General features: G+C 43.9%; 1 protein-coding gene across 1 annotated transcript in view; it reads left to right on the top strand.

The window, feature by feature from the left end:
* Positions 1-868: 868 nt before the first annotated feature.
* The window catches only part of MECP2 (methyl-CpG binding protein 2), an 82133-nt gene continuing 61444 nt past the window's right edge, over positions 869-21557 (top strand). Inside the window, exon 1 of the mRNA XM_069748404.1 lies at positions 869-933. Within this exon, the coding sequence (XP_069604505.1) occupies positions 902-933 (32 nt within the window). The 5' untranslated portion in view covers positions 869-901. The remainder of the gene's footprint in view (positions 934-21557) is intronic.

Raw genomic sequence — 21557 nt, 5'->3', positions numbered from 1 at the left:
ACTATAACAATCGAATGAAGCTACTAATAGTACATTGCTTTAAGACTGGGTGCACACTTGAGACAGTCACGGTCCATTTATGACACTCAAACTTGACAACCTCATGTACGCCGTTGCATTCGGGTCGCCAGTCAGACTGGTGGCCGGTCTAGGCCTTCGAGGTCCATACTTGGGCTGTGAATGTCGGATGTGTGAATTGGCCTTGGAAAGCTGAGGTTTAGGTAAGCGGTGGAGGTTTATGGCCGTAAAATCTACGGACAGGTCCCTGACATACAACCAAGCACCCAGTGACAGGGCGACCAGCCTCTGGTGTGTGGGTGACGCTGGCAGAGTTGATGCTTTACACTGCAGGTCAATTTCCATGAGATAAAATTTTTCCTCAGGTGATTTGTTACCATTTTGCCCACTTTCCAGCTAACTTATCATTACACAAGCCACCATGAAAAGCCGTCGCTTTGTAATTTCCCCCTTGTACGTTTCCTTCATTTACAGGAAGTCTTTTAGCCTTTTCTCCATTCACAGATATTATTAACACGGTGCAAGAAAACACAATCCTGCATTATTATTATACACACACAAAAAAAAAACCCTGACAGGAACCTGCTCCAAGTTCCCGCCTAAATAATAGTAACTGCGTCACCACAGCCTACACCGTCTGAGGCGGCCACGCCCCCCTTCCATAAGGTTCCATTAGACGGAGGCGGGCTTCATTCAAATAAGTGGGCGGGGTTACCGCTGAAATCTCCGCCTTTTCCCCCCGCTGTACAATGAAACATTCCCTGACGTCACGGCGAGTAAGAGGCAGGTAGGCTCGGCACGCGCGGTGACGTCACCCCGCCGCTGCTCTCTCCCGCCCTGCCCACTCTTTTCCCTCCTCAGCCTGTGGAGGAGCCGTTAGAAAATGGCCGCCGCGCCGAGCGGAGAGGAGAGACTGTGAGTGCTGGGTCTCCCTGTTTCCTTCCGCTTCCCCTTCCCGCCCTCTCGCTTGCCGAATGCCTGCCATTATGTCCGTGTGTGGTGTGTGAGGGGGGCGGGCCCCGCAGGGTGGATGTGTTTTTTTTATGAATCCCTCAGGCTGAGAAGGGGGGCGGGGCCGTGGGGATAAAAATGTCCCTGACAACGGCTGTGGCTTTCCCTCCTTCGGGTCGGTGTGGGGTGTCTCACGGTGCCGGTGTTGTGGAGAGCTGGGGGGCACCGTCCTGGGTGGGATTTACACAGTGCGTCACTGGAGCCCCCCTCAGAGCAGAGAGGCCGAAAACTGAAGGGGGCTGGGCAGGGGGCCTGCTGCATGTCTCACCCCGGGGTGCTGCCCATCTATGTACCATTCTCCGGTTGAAAGATGGTGCTGCTTAAGGGGTCTTTGCCGTCCCTTTAACAAACACATAAAAATGTATTAACGTCGCCTGTTGCGTTACGTTGAAAGCCATCCGACTCCGCCAATGAGGTGGGTGGCGGGCGTGCGGTCACGCCGTCGCAGCATTTGTGTCTGAGGATAGCTTTACGGCGGTCAGCCACTCATCGCAATAGCTCTGGTCATATTTAAAGCCCCCCCATACACATTAGACTAACGCTGATATAGAGGGGCGGTACATGGGGACACCCAGCGGATGATGTCGGAGGAGATAAGGATCCGCCATGTCTGATTTCAGCTGCCGATCCTTCTCTTTTGTAAGCGATAAGCCGCCAGTGACCTGTCGTTGAGAAAACCAGAGCAGAGCGAGCGCTCATGTAAGGGAGTGTCAGCGAGGTGGCTGACTGCTATCTATAGTGTATGATGGGCTTCAGAATAGGACGCGGAAACCATAACCGGAGGACGACCAGTGAATAGCGCCTCTCTCCTACCGATGATGGAAATTAGGTCCCCACGGATAACACCCGTAAGGGATTATCCTCAGAAACGTATCTGATCGCTCGCAATCCCACCAAGCAGTGGCACCTTCACCAGTCCTGTAGTCACTGAACGTTATGGCAGTGTATCCGTACCACCACTGCCTCGTTACTGGTGGGATCACCAGGGAGCAGACACCTGTCGGTACAAGACCATTTTTTTTTTTCCCCAAGCGTGCCTCTCATCTCCACATCTGGAGGAGACGGTCCTTACTGAAATGGTTATATTTGGCGCCATGCCTGTTAAATACAATAGAACATGTGAAAGGTAACCATGGACACCACGTCAGCAGGGCTGTGGAGTCGGTAAGCCAAACCTCCGATTCCTCAATTTCCATTACACCAACTCTACCAAAATGGGCTACGACTCCGACTCCACAGCCCTGCTAGGGCTATGGAGTCGGTAAGCCAAACCTCCGACTCCCACTCCTCAATTTCCATGACTCCGACTCCACCAAAATGGGCTCCGACTACGACTCCACGTCTCCAACTCAACAGCCCTGCGTGTCACTAGCGCCTCTTACCTAGCAATAGAGGAATGCTAGATCAGTCTTTTAATATTGTGAAGTTGTGTTGGGTCTCCTTCACACATCCGTGTCTCCAGTACGTATGGTATCTTTTTTTCAGATGCCACACATACCCATTATAACCTATGTTGCTGTGCACATGTTTGTGTTTTTTACATGGATCGTATGTCCTTGTAAAACATACAGAGGCATGTCCGTTTTTTTTCCGTCCGCACATATAACAAGGGTCAATACAAGTCTATGATTCTGTGGAAAACACGTATGGTACACGGATGGCAGCAATGTACAGTCTGTGTGCTGTACATGTTTATTGCAAAGGAGAGCAGAAGCTTTGTACGGTAATTAAATTTTTTCTTTAACCATACTGAAAAAAACATTGGTGGCACCAGTAACGTATTTTTTTCATGGACATGTGAACCAGGCCTTTATAATCATAGGATTGGCAATCAACATCTGATCACCGGGGATCGCATTACGGCCACGTTCATTATGTGGTCAGTATTTTACATCAGTGTTTTTAAACCAAAATCAGGAGTGAAACAATCGGAAGAACAGTATAATAGAAACACGTCACCACTTAGGCTAGTTTCACATTGCGTTCATTGACTACGTTACATTGTGGCATAACGCGGTGTAACGTACTCCGTTAACGCCGCCATTGAATGCAATGGCAAATGCATCGCTAGCGCACACCCACAATGGGCGTGCCCTAGCGATGTGCCGTCATTTGAGTGATGGACCCGAGACGCTGGCTGCAGCGTTTCCGGGTCCGTCACTGCTAGCGCAGATGGAGCTAGCAGATGCTCCATCTGCGCTAGCGTGATGTAGCGCAGGCACTTGCGCTAGCAGCAGCCCATTAGCGTATGTGCTGAACAGGCTGCTGCTAACGCAATGTGAACCTAGCCTTATGCATTTTTCATCCACCCCTGGTTTTGACTTACTAAGGGCTCATCTCCACTTGTGTGAGAAAAAAATGGTCCGATTTACGGACCGAAAAAACTGATGTAACGTCTGCGAGTGCCATGCGAGTGTCATGCGATTTTTTTTATCGCAACATCCGTATGACATCCGTATTGCTGTCCGATTTTTACGCACGGGTCTCCTTAGAAAAGCCGGCAATTCAGCGCAGAGTACAGTAAAATCACACTGACATGTTAGATTAGAGTAGATATATACACATAGAATAGGTATATATACATATATATATGTCAGGGAGACACCTATATATATATATTTATATTTAATGCAGCGTGAGAGAGCTTTAAAGCTGGTAATTCAATTACCGGCTTTTGCTTTCTCCTTCCTAAACCCGACATGATATGAGACCTGGTTTACATACAGTAAACCATCTCATATCACCATTTGTTTTGCATATTCCACACTACTAATGTCAGTAGTATGTATATGCAAAATTTGGCCGTTCTAGCTATTATATTTAAGGGTTAAATGGCGGAAAAAATTGGCGTGGGCTCCCACGCAATTTTCTCCGCCAGAGTAGTAAAGCCAGTGACTGAGGGCAGATATTAATAGCCTGGAGAGGGTCCACGGTTATTGGCCCCCCCTGGCTAAAAACACCTGCCCCCAGCCACCCCAGAACAGGCACATCTGGAAGATGCGCCTATTCTGGCACTTGGCCACTCTCTTCCCATTCCCGTGTAGTGGTGGGATATGGGGTAATGAAGGGTTAATGCCACCTTGCTATTGTAAGGTGACATTAAGCCTAATTAATAATGGAGAGGCGTCAATTATGACACCTATCCATTATTAATCCAATTGAATGAAAGGGTTAAAAAAACCACACACATTATTAAAAATTATTTTAATGAAATAAAAACAAAGGTTGTTGTAATATTTTATTTAACGCCCAATCCAATCACTGAAGACCCTCGATCTGTAAATAAAAAAACATAATAAACCAACAATATACATACCTTCCGAGGATCTGTAAAGTCCAACGATGTAAATCCTTCTGAAGGGGTTAAAACATTTTGCAGCAAGGAGTTCTGCTAATGCAACGCTACTCCTCGCTGCAAAACCCCAGGGAATGAAGGTAAAGTAGGTCAATGACCTATATTTACCTGCATTTGCGGTGAGGCGCCCTCTGCTGGCTGTTCATAGATCGTGGGAGCTTTCCTTGAAAGCTCCCAGGCTTTCTAGGAAAGTTCCCACGATCTATGAACAGCCAGCAGAGGGCGCCTCACCGCAAATGCAGGTAAATATAGGTCATTGACCTACTTTACCTTCATTCCCTGGGGTTTTGCAGCGAGGAGTAGCGTTGCATTAGCAGAACTCCTTGCTGCAAAATGTTTTAACCCCTTCAGAAGGATTTACATCGTTGGACTTTACAGATCCTCGGAAGGTATGTATATTGTTGGTTTATTATGTTTTTTTATTTACAGATCGAGGGTCTTCAGTGATTGGATTGGGCGTTAAATAAAATATTACAACAACCTTTGTTTTTATTTCATTAAAATAATTTTTAATAATGTGTGTGTTTTTTTTAACCCTTTCATTCAATTGGATTAATAATGGATAGGTGTCATAATTGACGCCTCTCCATTATTAATTAGGCTTAATGTCACTTTACAATAGCAAGGTGGCATTAACCCTTCATTACCCCATATCCCACCGCTACACGGGAATGGGAAGAGAGTGGCCAAGTGCCAGAATAGGCGCATCTTCCAGATGTGCCTTTTCTGGGGTGGCTGGGGGCAGGTGTTTTTAGCCAGGGGGGGCCAATAACCGTGGACCCTCTCCAGGCTATTAATATCTGCCCTCAGTCACTGGCTTTACTACTCTGGCGGAGAAAATTGCGCGGGAGCCCACGCCAATTTTTTCCGCCATTTAACCCTTAAATATAATAGCTAGAACGGCCAAACTTTGCATATACACACTACTGACATTAGTAGTGTGGAATATGCAAAAAAAATGGTGATATGAGATGGTTTACTGTATGTAAACCAGATCTCATATCATGTCGGGTTTAGGAAGGAGAAAGCAAAAGCCGGTAATTGAATTACCAGCTTTAAAGCTCTCTCACGCTGCATTAAATATATATATATATAGGTGTCTCCCTGACATATATATATGTATATATACCTATTCTATGTGTATATATCTACTCTAATCTAACATGTCAGTGTGATTTTACTGTACTCTGCGCTGAATTGCCGGCTTTTCTAAGGACACGGGTGCGTAAAAATCGGACAGCACTCGCATGGTGCGAGTGCTGTGCGTTTTTTTTCTCGCACCCATTGACTTGCATTGGCGAGTCTCGTCTGAGAATCTCAGCAATACGCAGCATGCTGCGATTTTTTTCTCAGCCGACACAGATTTTTCTCAGTACGATTTCGGCTGGGAAAAAAATCGCAAATGGAGTGTCACCTATTGATTAACATTGGTCCGAGTGCAGTCCGATTTTTTTTATCGGATTGCACTCGTCCGTTTTCCTCACAAGTGGAGATGAGCCCTAATACTGATGTAAAATTCTGACCGTGGCCGAATTGTGACTGGTCCAGTCTATCTTCACCAGTGCTACACACGCTCACCACTGCGAAAGCGTGCAAGTGCAACCGCTGATAATTTCTGGTGACTATTGAGATCCCCAGCAATCAGCTGCTTCTCACTTTGTCCTGTCAATCTCAGGGCAACTTCGTAAAGACGTTAACTAGCGCCTCATTTCTACACAGGCATTATGTGACTTCCACTTAGAAAGTAGCGTACTGTTAGCCTAGTAATGAGAATAGGATGCGTGAGCTGTTAGGCTATGTGCACACGTTGCGGATTTTGCTGCAGATCCGCAGCAGATTGGTCTCTGCGGATTCGCAGCAGTTTTCCATGCTTTGTACAGTACCATGTAAGCGTATGGAAAACGAAATCCGCAGTGCCCATGGTGCGTAAAATACCACGCAGAAATGCTGCGTTGTATTTTCCGCAGCATGTCAATTCTTTGTGCGGATTCCCATGCAGTTTACGACTGCTCCTCAATAGGAATCAGCACAAAAACCACAGAAAATCCGCTGGTAATCCGCCATGCGTTTTACCTGCGGAATTTGCAAAACGGTGCGGAAAAATCCGCACACGAATCCGCAACGTGTGCACATAGCCTAACTGATGGATTAGTAGCACCAATCATCCAATGCAGAAGTGAAAGTCATTGTATAACTCTTTTAACCTGTGTAACTCGTGAACCTGTCAGCAGTTTTGGCCGATATAAAATACAGCCATCACCTTTCAGGGCTTATACACAGCATTCCATAATGCTGTATATAAGCCCCTGACCTGGAAGAACTGAAAAATAAGTTTTATTATACTCACCTGTGGGGCGGTCTGGTCTGATGGGTGTTGCTGGTCTTGGTCCGGTGCCTCCCATCTTCTAATGATCACCGCCCTCCTGCTTGCTTCTTGTGGATGATGAGGCCCTACACCATCCACACAGGCTCCCCGGAATTGCGTTCACGCGCAGGCTTACTTTGTCTGCCCTGTTGAGGGCTGAGCAAAGTACTGCAGTGCACAGGTGTTGGGGCTCTTTGACCTTTTCTGGAACCTGCGCACTGCAGTATTGTGCTCTCCCCTCAACAGTACAGAGAAGTACGCCTGCGCAGGAGCGTGATGCTGGGGTAGTCTGTGTGGATGATGCAGGTTCATGTCTTCCACAAGAAGCAAGCAGGAGGGAGGCGATCATAAGAAGATGGGAGGCGCTGGACCAAGACCAGCAACACCCACTGGACCAGACTGCCCTGCAGGTGAGTAAAATAAAACGTATTTTTCATTTCTTCCAGGTCTGGTTAGGGCTTATATACAGCATTATAGAATGCTGTGTATAAGCCCTGAATGGTGATGGCCGTCTCTTATATAAGCCAAAACTGACGGATGCAACATGTGGCAATCTGTCGCAATGCGTCGCTAATGAAAGTCTATTGAGACAAAAACGCATCCTGCAGGCAACTTTGCAGGATGCGTTTTTTTCTTCAAAACGACGCATTGTGACATGCGTCGAACGACACCAGTGTGAAAGTAGCCTAAGGCTACGTTCACATTTGCGTTGTGCGGGGCTGCGTCGGCGACGCACCGCACAACGCAAACAAAAACGCAACAAAACGCACGCTAAAACGCTGCGTTTCGCGACGCATGCGTCCTTTTTTGCCGAAAAATGGACGCAAAAAAAATGCAACTTGCTGCGTCCTCTGCGCCCTACGCTTGCGGCCAAAAAAACGCATGCGTCGCAAAAAGCAGCACAACGCATGTCCATGCGCCCCCCATGTTAAATATAGGGGCGCATGACGCATGCGTCGCCGCGGGTGCGCCCGACGCAACCGCTCAAAACGCTAATGTGAACGTAGCCTAAGCGATTATATGACCGGACCACTTTCTATAAAAATAAAATAGAGAGTTAGATATTTTGGTGGCCATTGTTATCTGTTTTTCCATCAGTTCACAATATAAGATTTTTTTCTGAAATCAGAAGTGACTACCTATCCCCGATTTTTGTCAAAGTAAAATATGCCAATTCTGATTAGGGCTATATTTATTTGGGCCATCCAAAAAACAGAAAGTGTTGATGACCACTACCCTGTATGTTATTATTGACCTCGTTTCTTGCCACTTTCCAAAATTTCTAAGTACCTTGCCAATTTTTAGTGTACATATGATGCATTAACAATACCACTTTTTTGTCCATCACAAAACTAGCACCTTGATGAAAAAAGAAAAAAAATGTAACAGAAAGCAGCACTAACTTGATAGCATGATGGTGTAAGGTCGCTAGCGTGGAAACTTGTGACTAGGGTTGAGCGAAACGGGTCGAAATTGTTCAAAAGTCGCCGACTTTTGGCAAGGTCGGGTTTCATGAAACCCGACCCGACCCCAGTGGGGGGTCGGCCATGAAGTCGGCGATCTTTTGAATCTGGAATCGGAATTCCGATCCCGATTCCCGATATGTTTAAGATATCGGGAATTGGTATCGGAATTCAGATTAAAGTGTAAAATATAGAATTAAAATAAAAAATATTGCAATACTTACCCTCTGACGCGCCCTGGTACTAACCGGCAGCCTTCCTCCTTCGAATCCGCGCTTCTAGGACCTTGCCGTGACGTCGCGGTGACGTCGCGGCTTGTGATTGGCCGCGCGGCCGCCCATGTGACCGCTCGCGCGGCCAATCACAAGCCGCGACGTCACCCGCGACGTCACCGAAGGTCCTGTAAGGGCTGATTCTTAGGAAGGAAGGCTGTCGGAAGGAAGCAGGGCGCTTCCGAGGGTGAGTATATACCTAATAGGAATATACTCACCCTCGGAAGCGCCCTGCTTCCTTCCGACAGCCTTCCTTCCTAAGAATCAGCCCTTCCAGGACCTTCGGTGACGTCGCGGCTTGTGATTGGCCGCGCGAGCGGTCACATGGGCGGCCGCGCGGCCAATCACAAGCCGCGACGTCACCCGCGACGTCACCGAAGGTCCTGGAAGGCTGATTCTAAGGAAGGAAGGTTCCCGGTTAGTACCAGGGCGCGTCAGAGGGTAAGTATAAGGATATTTTTTATTTTAATTCTATATTTTACACTTAAATATGGATCCCAGGGCCTGAAGGAGAGTTTCCGCTCCTTCAGACCCTGGGAACCATGGAAACCCAATGCACTGCATTGGGTTTCGAGTTTCGGCCGACCCCGACTTTTTTATAGGATCGGCCGATTTCACTCGACCCGACTTTTCCAAAAGTCGGGTTTCGTGAAACCCGACCTGATCCTATAAAAGTGAAGGTCGCTCAACCCTACTTGAGACCATTTGGTAGTCAATGGCACCTGTTGGCCATGTTCTTGTCTTGAGATGTAAAAGTAGATACAATAATGTCCGCACTGCTCTTGATCAAACGTGGGGAACAAAATGCTGAAAAAAAAAATTAAATAAGAATTTTCAGATAATCTACATTTGTGGCACTGTAGCACTAACGCCTATTCACAATGTGCATTACAACCCTGAATGTTCTCAAGCGATCAGTCACCTGCTGGTTGTTTCTTCTTAAGCAGCAGCAATGTATTTTTCTTGATTTTATGTAGTAGTAAATAGCATTTTTTAAAAGTAACTTTTACACTTCTCATTACCATTAATATCATTGGGGTAGATGATCTAGATTGCCTGTAAAACCTGCAATCCTGAGCTTACGAGGTTGATTTCCAGTGATGTTGAACTAGTAATCTTTGTCTTTTAGGCTCCATTTGGTTTGGAGATAATATTACATCCACATCAGAAATTAACCTATGATGTGGAATTTTAAGCTTGCATATTGTCAATTGATGCTTCAGATTTCACATTTTTATACATTTATTCATTTTGCATATTGTCTATTGATGCTGCAGATTACACACACACACACACACACACACACACACACACACACACACACACACATATTTATTATATATGGAAGTGCTCAGCACGTAAACATTAAAATTTCTGATCCAATTTTTTTAAAATGCTTGCTAAAGCAAAACAATTTGTAAGTAACATTTTTTTATCATAGCTTTTTTTAAAAATAGTTTTTGGTGGTGTTTTCTATCTTGTTACACATACGGTACATATAATATGTAAAAATAAAATATATTTTTTTTCATATAGAGAAGCATGTTTGAAAAATTCCAGAAAAGTGTTGTCTATCCAAAGTATGCTGCGTCAAAAAAAAAAAAAAGCCATTGAACCCTATAATGGCAGGAATCGCATATGCAGTTTTTGAGATAGAAATGGATTGAAAATAGAATGGGAAATGTGTAGGAAAGACTAAGGGTATGTGCAGCCGTTGCGGATTTGTGTGCAGATTTTTCCGCCCAGAATCTGAAAAATCTGCATGTAAATTCCCTGCGGATTGACCACGTTTTTTGTAAAAATTGATTTGTGAGAAACCAACCCACGACTGCCTTGAAATACTTTTCGTGGTGGCCTTTCTTTAAATTTCTGGTGTTTTTTTTTTTTTTTTTGCAATGTACCATAATTCTTTAATTTTTTTGTTGTTGTTTTAATACATATAAATCTATGGGGAAAATTGTTTGGAGCATGCAGTGTTTTTTTTTCTTTGTGGGAAGAGTGGGGCTAATAATGCTCAAACAAAAAACGCCACAAAATAGGTACCGTATATTGGTTCTGTGCATTCCTTATTGAATTGCCACAAAAAATGCATTTGTCTTTCCAGCCTGGGTGATCCAGTATTTTAAAAAGACTTTAACATAAGGTAATGTCATAAAATAAAAATATACCCAATATCCGCAGCTCCAGTGCCATTTATCACCTTTTGTTTATTTGTCATACATTGCAACGTTGTATACATCCACATACAGTGGGGCAAAAAAGTATTTAGTCAGTCAGCAATAGTGCAAGTTCCACCACTTAAAAAGATGAGAGGCGTCTGTAATTTACATCATAGGTAGACCTCAACTATGGGAGACAAACTGAGAAAAAAAAATCCAGAAAATCACATTGTCTGTTTTTTTAACATTTTATTTGCATATTATGGTGGAAAATAAGTATTTGGTCAGAAACAAAATTTCATCTCAATACTTTGTAATATATCCTTTGTTGGCAATGACAGAGGTCAAACGTTTTCTGTAAGTCTTCACAAGGTTGCCACACACTGTTGTTGGTATGTTGGCCCATTCCTCCATGCAGATCTCCTCTAGAGCAGTGATGTTTTTGGCTTTTCGCTTGGCAACACGGACTTTCAACTCCCTCCAAAGGTTTTCTATAGGGTTGAGATCTGGAGACTGGCTAGGCCACTCCAGGACCTTGAAATGCTTCTTACGAAGCCACTCCTTCGTTGGCCTGGTGGTGTGCTTTGGATCATTGTCATGTTGAAAGACCCAGCCACGTTTCATCTTCAATGCCCTTGCTGATGGAAGGAGGTTTGCACTCAAAATCTCACGATACATGGCCCCATTCATTCTTTCATGTACCCGGATCAGTCGTCCTGGCCCCTTTGCAGAGAAACAGCCCCAAAGCATGATGTTTCCACCACCATGCTTTACAGTAGGTATGGTGTTTGATGGATGCACCTCAGTATTCTTTTTCCTCCAAACACGACAAGTTGTGTTTCTACCAAACAGTTCCAGTTTGGTTTCATCAGACCATAGGACATTCTCCCAAAACTCCTCTGGATCATCCAAATGCTCTCTAGCAAACTTCAGACGGGCCCGGACATGTACTGGCTTAAGCAGTGGGACACGTCTGGCACTGCAGGATCTGAGTCCATGGTGGCGTAGTGTGTTACTTATGGTAGGCCTTGTTACATTGGTCCCAGCTCTCTGCAGTTCATTCACTAGGTCCCCCCGCGTGGTTCTGGGATTTTTGCTCACCGTTCTTGTGATCATTCTGACCCCACGGGGTGGGATTTTGCGTGGAGCCCCAGATCGAGGGAGATTATCAGTGGTCTTGTATGTCTTCCATTTTCTAATTATTGCTCCCAATGTTGATTTCTTCACTCCAAGCTGGTTGGCTATTGCAGATTCAGTCTTCCCAGCCTGGTGCAGGGCTACAATTTTGTTTCTGGTGTCCTTTGACAGCTCTTTGGTCTTCACCATAGTGGACTTTGGAGTCAGACTGTTTGAGGGTGTGCACAGGTGTCTTGTTATACTGATAACAAGTTTAAACAGGTGCCATTACTACAGGTAATGAGTGGAGGAAAGAGGAGACTCTTAAAGAAGAAGTTACAGGTCTGTGAGAGCCAGATATCTTGATTGTTTGTTTCTGACCAAATACTTATTTTCCACCATAATATGCAAATAAAATGTTAAAAAAACAGACAATGTGATTTTCTGGATTTTTTTTTTCTCAGTTTGTCTCCCATAGTTGAGGTCTACCTATGATGTAAATTACAGACGCCTCTCATCTTTTTAAGTGGTGGAACTTGCACTATTGCTGACTGACTAAATACTTTTTTGCCCCACTGTAACTGCTGTTTGATTTTTTTATTTTTATTTAACGCTACAGGAAACGTTTGAGGTCCATTTTTCCAAAAGTAGAAATCCCCTTTGAGGCTAGACTCACACACAGGTGTTAGTAGTGTTTTTTGCCGTGCTCATTTGGAACTTTTTCTTTTTAGGGCAAAATCATAACAGCCAGATGTTAGCACAGTTTTTTTTTTTCACGCACAGCATGCTAAGGCTTTTCTACAGGACTTTTAAAATGATAGAAAAAAGACCAAAAATGCTTGAAATGATTTGCATTTTCACAAACAAGGTTGAATTCACATTTCACTTTTTATTTCTTTATACCTTAACCCCTCTGTGACCTTAGACGTACTATCCCGTCGAGGTGCCCTGGGCTTATCTGACCCTGGACGGGATAGTACGGCATAGCGATCGGCAGCGCTCATGGGGGGAGCGCCGCCGATCGCGGCCGGGTGTCAGCTGCTTATCGCAGCTGACATCCGGCACTATGTGCCAGGAGCGGTCACGGACCGCCCCCGGCACATTAACCCCTGGCACACCGCGATCAAACATGATCGCGATGTGCCGGCGGTGCAGGGAGGGGGCTCCCTGTGGGCTTCCCTGAGACCCCCGGAGCAACGCGATGTGATCGCGTTGCTGCGGGGGTCTTACCTCCCTCCCTCCCTGCTCCAGCCCCGGATCCAAGATGGCCGCGGATCCGGGTCCTGCAGGGAGGGAGGTGGCTTCACAGAGCCTGCTCAGAGCAGGCACTGTGAAGGCTGCAGCGCTGCATGTCAGATCAGTGATCTGACAGAGTGCTGTGCAAACTGTCAGATCACTGATCTGTATTGTCCCCCCCTGGGACAAAGTAAAAAAGTAAAAAAAAAATTTTCCAAATGTGTAAAAAAAAAATAAATAAAAAAAAAAAAAATTCCAAAATAATGAAAAAAAAAAAATATTATTCCCATAAATACATTTCTTCATCTAAATAAAAAAAAAAAACAATAAAAGTACACATATTTAGTATCGCCGCGTCCGTAACGACCCGACCTATAAAACTGTCCCACTAGTTAACCCCTTCAGTAAACATCGTAAGAAAAAAAAAAAAACGAGGCAAAAAACCACGCTTTATTATCATAGCGCCAAACAAAAAGTGGAATAATACGCGATCAAAAAGACAGTTATAAATAACCATGGTACCGCTGCAAACGTCATCTTGTCCCACAAAAAACGAGCCGCCATACAGCATCCTCATCAAAAAAATAAAAGTTATAGTCCTGAGAATAAAGCGATGCAAAAATAATTATTTTTTTCTGTAAAATAGTTTTTATCGTATAAAAGCGCCAAAACATAAAAAAAATGATATAAATGAGATATCGCTGTAATCGTACTGACCCGAAGAATAAAACTGCTTTATCAATTTTACCAAACGCGGAACGGTATAAACGCCTCCCCCAATAGAAATTCATGAATAGCTGGTTTTTGGTCATTCTTCCTCACAAAAATAGGAATAAAAAGCGATCAAAAAATGTTACATGCCCGAAAATGTTTTCAATAAAAACGTCAACTCGTCCCGCAAAAAACAAGACCTCACATGACTCTGTGGACCAAAATATGGAAAAATTATAGCTCTCAAAATGTGGTATTGCAAAAAATATTTTTCGCAATAAAAAGCGTCTTTCAGTGTGTGACGGCTGCCAATCATAAAAATCTGCTAAAAAAAACGCTATAAAAGTAAATCAAACCCCCCTTCATCACCCCCTTAGTTAGGGAAAAATAAAAAAATGTATTTATTTCCATTTTCCCATTAGGGCTAGGGTTAGGGTTATTGCTAGAGTTAGGGCTAGGATTAGGGCTAGGGTTGGGGCTAAAGTTAGGGTTAGGGTTTAGATTACATTTACAGTTGGGAATAGGGTTAGGGTTGGGGCTACAGTTAGGGTTGGGGCTAAAGTTACGGTTAGGGTTTAGATTACATTTACGGTTGGGAATAGGGTTGGGATTAGGGTTAGAGGTGTGTCAGGGTTAGAGGTGTGGTTAGGGTTACCGTTGGAATTATGGTTAGGGATGTGTTTAGATTAGGGTTTCAGTTATAATTGGGGGGTTTCCACTGTTTCGGCACATCAGGGGCTCTCCAAACTCGACATGGCGTCCGATCTCAATTCCAGCCAATTCTGCGTTGAAAAAGTAAAACAGTGCTCCTTCCCTTCCGAGCTCTCCCGTGTGCCCAAACAGGGGTTTACCCCAACATATGGGGTATCAGCGTACTCAGGACAAATAGAACAACAACTTTTGTGGTCCAATTTCTCCTGTTACCCTTGGGAAAATACAAAACTGGGGGCTAAAAAATAATTTTTGTGGGAAAACAAAAATATTTTTTATTTTTACGGCTCTGCGTTATAAACTGTAGTGAAACACTTGGGGGTTCAAAGTTCTCACAACAAATCTAGATAAGTTCATTGAGGGGTCTAGTTTCCAATATGGGGTCACTTGTGGGGGGTTTCTACTGTTTAGGTACCGTACATTAGGGGCTCTGCAAACGCAATGTGACGCCTGCAGACCATTCCATCTAAGTCTGCATTCCAAATGGCGCTCCTTCCCTTCCGAGCCCTCCCATGCGCCCAAACGGTGGTCCTTCCCCCACATATGAGGTATCAGCGTACTCAGGACAAATTGGACAACAACTTTTGGGGTCCAATTTCTCCTGTTACCCTAGGGAAAATACAAAACTGGGGGCTAAAAAATAATTTTTGTGGGAAAAAAATTTTGTTTTATTTTTATGGCTCTGCATTATAAACTTCTGTGAAGCCCTTGGTGGGTCAAAGTGCTCACCACACATCCAGATAAGTTCCTTAGGGGGTCTACTTTCCAAAATGGTGTCACTTGTGGGGGGTTTCAATGTTTAGGCACATCAGTGGCTCTCCAAACGCAACATGGCGTCCCATCTCAATTCCTGTCAATTTTGCATTGAAAAGTCAAACGGCGCTCCTTCCCTTCCGAGCTCTCCCATGCGCCCAAACAGTGGTTTACTGCCACATATGGGGTATCAGCATACTCAGGACAAATTGGACAACAACTTTTGAGGTCCAATTTCTTCTCTTACCCTTGGAAAAATAAAAAATTGGGGGCAAAAATATAATTTTTGTGAAAAAATATGATTTTTTATTTTTACGGTTCTGCATTATAAACTTCTGTGAAGCACTTGGTGGGTCAAAGTGCTCACCACACCTCTAGATAAGTTCCTTAGGGGGTCTATTTTCCAAAATGGTGTCACTTGTGGGGGGTTTCAATGTTTAGGCACATCAGTGGCTCTCCAAACGCAACATAGCGTCCCATCTCAATTTCTGTCAATTTTGCATTGAAAAGTCAAACGGCGCTCCTTCCCTTCCGAGCTCTCCCATGCGCCCAAACAGTGGTTTACTGCCACATATGGGGTATCAGCATACTCAGGACAAATTGGACAACAACTTTTGAGGTCCAATTTCTTCTCTTACCCTTGATAAAATAAAACAAAGTAAACAAAGCTGAAGTAAATTTTTTGTGTAAAAAAGTTAAATGTTCATTTTTATTTAAACATTCCAAAAATTCCTATTAAACACCTGAAGGGTTAATAAACTTCTTGAATGTGGTTTTGAGCACCTTGAGGGGTGTAGTTTTTAGAATGGTGTCACACTTGGGTATTTTCTATCATATAGACCCCTCAAAATGACTTCAAATGAGATATGGTCCCTAAAAAAAAAATGGTGTTGTAAAAATGAGAGATTGCTGGTCAACTTTTAACCCTTATAACTCCCTAACAAAAAAAAAATTTGGTTCCAAAATTATGCTGATGTAAAGGAGACATGTGGGAAATGTTACTTATTAAGTATTTTGTGTGACATATCTCTGTGATTTAATTGCATAAAAATTCAAAGTTTGAAAATTGCGAAATTTTCAAAATTTTTGCCAAATTTCCGTTTTTTTCACAAATAAACGCAGGTACTATCAAAGAAATTTTACCACTATCATGAAGTACAATATGTCACGAGAAAACAATGTCAGAATCACCAGGATCCGTTGAAGCGTTCCAGAGTTATAACCTCATAAAGGGACAGTGGTCAGAATTGTAAAAATTGGCCTGGTCATTGACGTGCAAACCACCCTTGGGGGTAGAGGGGTTAAACCCTCCCCCCCCCCCCCCCCCAAAAAAAAAAAAAATACAGATTTTCATCATTGTGCTGGACTCAGGTCTAATCTCTTTTGTTGCTTGCTTGTGTCAATTTTTACCATAGTGTGTTTTCATTTTCACATGTAAAAGGAGCTTCTCCTAGCAACAAGTCAGTGAAAAAAGGTACAGTACATGGATGTAATATGAATGGCAGCTTGTGCAATTTCCTTTTTTTTTTTTCATTTACACATTCAGTTACATTGGCAAATTTGATCTGCAAATCAGACAGCAATAGGACTTGTTTCCATGTCTGATGTGTGAACAGCTTTATAGAATATAATGTGAAAAAAACTGACAGCACACATATGTGAAAACTGACTCCTGAATGAGCACTAATCCTGCCTTAGTTGGGCAATCTGAAGATTCACCAAATTTATCATACTGATGAAATTGATAAATTACTGATGAAACTTGGTCTGTATTTCTTATATGTGATTAAACTGACATTTGAAAGAGGCTTAGGGTATGTGCACACGATCAGTAAACGCTGCAGGTTGGACGCTGTGTACTTGTGCAGCGTCCAACACGCACCGTCCAGATATTACAGCATAGTCGATGGGATTTTAAGAAATCCCATGCCCACTATGCGTCCAAAGGCGCCTTAGGATCACCCGCGGAGACCGACATTCGACACGTCTCTCCAAACAGCAGCATGTCAATTTCTCGAGTCTCCGCAAGAGAAATTTCACCCATGCAATGTATTGGACGCTATGAATCCGTATGGTTCAGTGAACAAATGTGGATTCACCTGCGTTCAGTAGACTGCGGTGCTTTGGACTCATGTGCTGCGTCCAAAGAGCTGACACTTTTGGATTGCCTGCACATATTCTATGGATTCATTCAGACTTAAGTGTTTTTTATGTATTAAAAAATAGGCTGGGTTTCATCAGTGGTTTTCATGAGTTTGGTCAGGTTTTTTTTTCACTGATGAGAAAAAAGTTTTTCTACCTTCTGTCAGTCAGCGAAAAACAGGCGGCACATAGATGACATCCGAGTGCTGTCAGATTTTTTTTTCCGCTGACCATAGACTTGCATTGCCATTTTAGAACCGACACTCCACGTGTCTCCTCGTTTTGCACTGATTACTTGGTCCAAGGCAAAAATCTAACATAGGTAAAACCCCCATAGACTGTCAAAGGTACAAGTGCCATCCATGAAAAATCCAGTTCGCTTTTTCAAGAACTAACATGAATGAGGCATTTTTCTGCTTACTTAAGGCCAAGAATTTAAGCCTAAAATCTGGCGTATTTCTAGAATCCAAATCCATTTAAAAGGGTGGACCGGTGAAAACAAGTTATCACCTATTCACAGGATGGCTGATAACTTGTTGATCAGTGCAGATCCAACCAATGGGACCTTCAGCGATTGGCAGAACAGGGCACCTATATCCCCTTTAGAATGACAGAGCAGTGTGCATATGCGACCGCAGCTCCATTTATTCTCTATGGGGCTATCAAGCATTGTGCTTGGCTTCTTCCACCAGTCCTGTAGATAATGAATTGAGCTGTTATCCGGCTTCCATGCCTTGCCATTTTGTAAACAGGATAAAAATTCCCTGTTCTACCTATCAGCAAGTTATTAGCTATTCTGTAGATAGGTGATAACTTGCTTTCATTGGGCAACCCCTTTCATTGATTTTGGGAAAAAAAGTGGAACATAACCAATGAATGGTGATGAGTTGTAATACCAGTTAAAACCCATTGACAAGTGCTGTTTATGGATACAAATTAAGATTCTTCATTTTCTACAACCCCATTCAAATGTAGTTTCTTATTTGTTGTTGGGGTATTGTTACGGTCCTTAGATCTGTTTTGTTTCTGATAAATAGGGCAGATGCAGAAATTTTTGCAGCTGTTAATTATTATGGACAATTTGGATGCAGAGGTGGTGTAGACCCCATTTGCATCCCACCTTGGGGCTCATTCACACTTGTATGTTTTCGTCAGTTAGTAATTGGTGTGTAACAGATGACAATCCTTGAATTAAACTTCGGCTTAGAAATACACAAATGAGACTGAGGTCCAAGGCAATTTCTGCATGGTATAGTCACATTTTATTGTTTGTGTTAATGGCCATAGGTGCTGTTTTCCCCGGAAAAACCACATGGACCTAAAAGAGCATTGTAAAAACACATGCTGTAGTGTTTTTAGCTAGAGGATAATTTTCTAAGGGTACCGTCACACAGTGCCATTTCGATCGCTACGACGGTACGATTCGTGACGTTCCAGCGATATCCATACAATATCGCTGTGTCTGACACGAAGCAGCGATCAGGGATCCTGCTGCGAATCGTACGTCATAGCAGATCGTTTGGAACTTTCTTTCGTCGCTGGATCTCCCGCTGTCATCGCTAGATCGGTGTGTGTGACACCGATCTAGCGATGCGTTCGCTTGTAACCAGGGTAAACATCGGGTACTAAGCGCAGGGCCGCGCTTAGTAACCCGATGTTTACCCTGGTTACCAGCGTAAATGTAAAAAAAAACAAACAGCACATACTTACATTCCGGTGTCCGTCAGGTCCCTTGCCGTCTGCTTCCCGCACTCACTGACTGCCGGCCGTAAAGTGAAAGCAGAGCACAGCGGTGACGTCACCGCTGTGCTGTGCCAAACACTACATACTTACCGCTGTGCTTTCCGGCCGGCGCTCAGTCAGTGCAGGAAAGCACAGCGCCGGGGGACAGACAGCGGAAGGTAAGTATGTAGTGTTTTTTGCATGCAGCCGCCGGCCTTCGGGACCGGAGTGTGCGGCTGCATGCATTTCTATGCAGCTGAACACTCTGGTCCCGAGTTCTGACGGCTGTGCCGGGTATTGATGCTAGAGACTCGTGTGAGTTTCTCGCATTGCACTCACAAGTGTGACCCCGGCCTAAGTGTTTAAAAAGGTACCTTAGGACAATGTCACACTTGCGTGTGCAATGAGGGAGACTCGCACGAGTCTCTCGCATCAATACCCGGCACAGCCATCAGCACACGGGACCGGAGTGTGCAACTGCATTTATGTCTATGCAGCTGAACACTCCGTTATGAACTGCCGGTGGCCGTTCCGGGTATTGATGCAAGTTTCTCTCATTGCACACGCAAGGGTGACACCAGCCTTTGCCTGTTTCAGTAGGGTCCACAATCATGGGGAAGACTGCTGACTTGACAGATGTCCAGAAGACAGTCATTAATACACTACACAAAGAGGGTAAGCCACAAAAGGCCATTGCTAAAGAAGCTGGCTGTTCACAGAGTGCTGCATCCAAGCATATTAATGGAAAGGTGAGTGGAAGGAAAAAGTGTGGTAGAAAAAGGTGCACAAGCAACCGGGATAACCGCAGCCTTGAAAGGTTTGTTAAGAAAAGGCCATTCAAAAATTTGGGGGAGATTCATAAGGAGTGGACTGCTGCTGGAGTCATTGCTTCTAGAGCCTCCACACACAGATGTATCCAGGACATGGGCTACAAGTGTCACATTCCTTGTGTCAGGCCACTCATGACCAATAGACAACGCCAGAAGCATCTTACCTGGGCCAAGGAGAAAAAGAACTGGACTGTTGTCTTGTCAGTGGTCCAATGTGTTTTTTTTTCAGATGAATGGAAATTTTGCATTTCATTTCGGAAGCAAGGTCCCAGGGTCTGGAGGAAGAGTGGAGAGGCCACAATCCAAGCTGCTGGAGGTCTAGTGTGAAGTCTCCACAATCAGTGACGGTTTGGGGAGCCATGTCATCTGCTGGTGTAGGTCCACTGTGCTTTATCAAGTCCAAAGTCGGTGCAGCCGTCTACCAGGAACTTTTAGAGCTCTTCATGCTTCCCTCTGCCGACAAGCTTTTTGGAGATGGAAACTTCATTCTCCAGCAGGACTTGGCACCTGTCCACACTGCCAAAAGTACCAATACCCGATTTAACAACAACAGTATCACTGTGCTTGATTGGCAGCAAACTCGCCTGATCTTAACCCCATAGAGAATATATGGGGTATTGTCAAGAGGAAGATGAGACACCAGACCCAACAATGCAGACGAGCTGAAAGCTGCTATCAAAGCAACCTGGGCTTCCATAACACTTCAGCAGTGCCACAGGCTGATCGCCTCCATGCCACGCTGCATTGATGCAGTAATTGATGCAAAAGGAGCTCCAACCAAGTCTTCAGTGCATTTACTGAACATACATTTCAGCAAGCCAACATTTCTGATTTTAAAATCATTTTTCATGCTGGTTTTATAAAGTATTCTAATTTACTGAGATAATGACTTTTGGGTTTTCATTGGCTGTAAGCCATAATCATCAACAGAAATAAACACTTGAAATAGATCACTCTGTAATGACTATATAATAAGTTCCACTTTTTGTATTGAAGAACTGAAATACATTTTCTCTTTGATGATATCCTAATTTTGTGGGAAGCATCTGTATGGTTAAATGAAAAATTAATCTACAATTAGTGATGAGCGAGCGTGTTGGATAAGGTGTTATCCGGGCATGCTTGAGTGGTAATAGAGCATCTTCGGCATGGTCTCATACTATGTTATGAGTCAACACAACAAATGCAGAGATTTCCTGTTTATTAGGCAATGCCTTCATGTGTTGCGGCTGTTGAACAGATGTGGCGACTCAAACATAGTATGAGAGCACGCCGAAGATGCTCTATTAGCATTCAAGCATGCTCGGATAACACCTTAGCCGAGCACACTCGCTCATCACTATAATATTTAACATACATATATATATATATATATATTTATGTATTATTTGTGATTGTGAATGTTTGGCTCCTAGTTGTACGAAGCAGTCATGCTGCAGTAGCCCTGTGCCGCTGCTTCCTTTCCCAATTACTTAATCGTGCCGGGAAACATCTGTTTCACCTGCAAGACTGCAGAAGATCGTAATGTTTTCTTGCAAAATTAAGTCATTGTGCAGGGAAACAATGGAAAGACCTACGAGTCAGAGAGCTTCTGTGGTTAAAAGCCACAACATGACCACTGCATGTGTGGTCAATGGTCATCCAAGGCACTTGTCTCAGCTCTTAGTGTACATCAAGAATTATCAGCATGTAA

Source organism: Ranitomeya imitator, chromosome 2, assembly GCF_032444005.1.
Source record: "Ranitomeya imitator isolate aRanImi1 chromosome 2, aRanImi1.pri, whole genome shotgun sequence".
NCBI lineage: Eukaryota > Metazoa > Chordata > Amphibia > Anura > Dendrobatidae > Ranitomeya > Ranitomeya imitator.
This window is presented reverse-complemented; position numbering and strand designations above follow the sequence as displayed.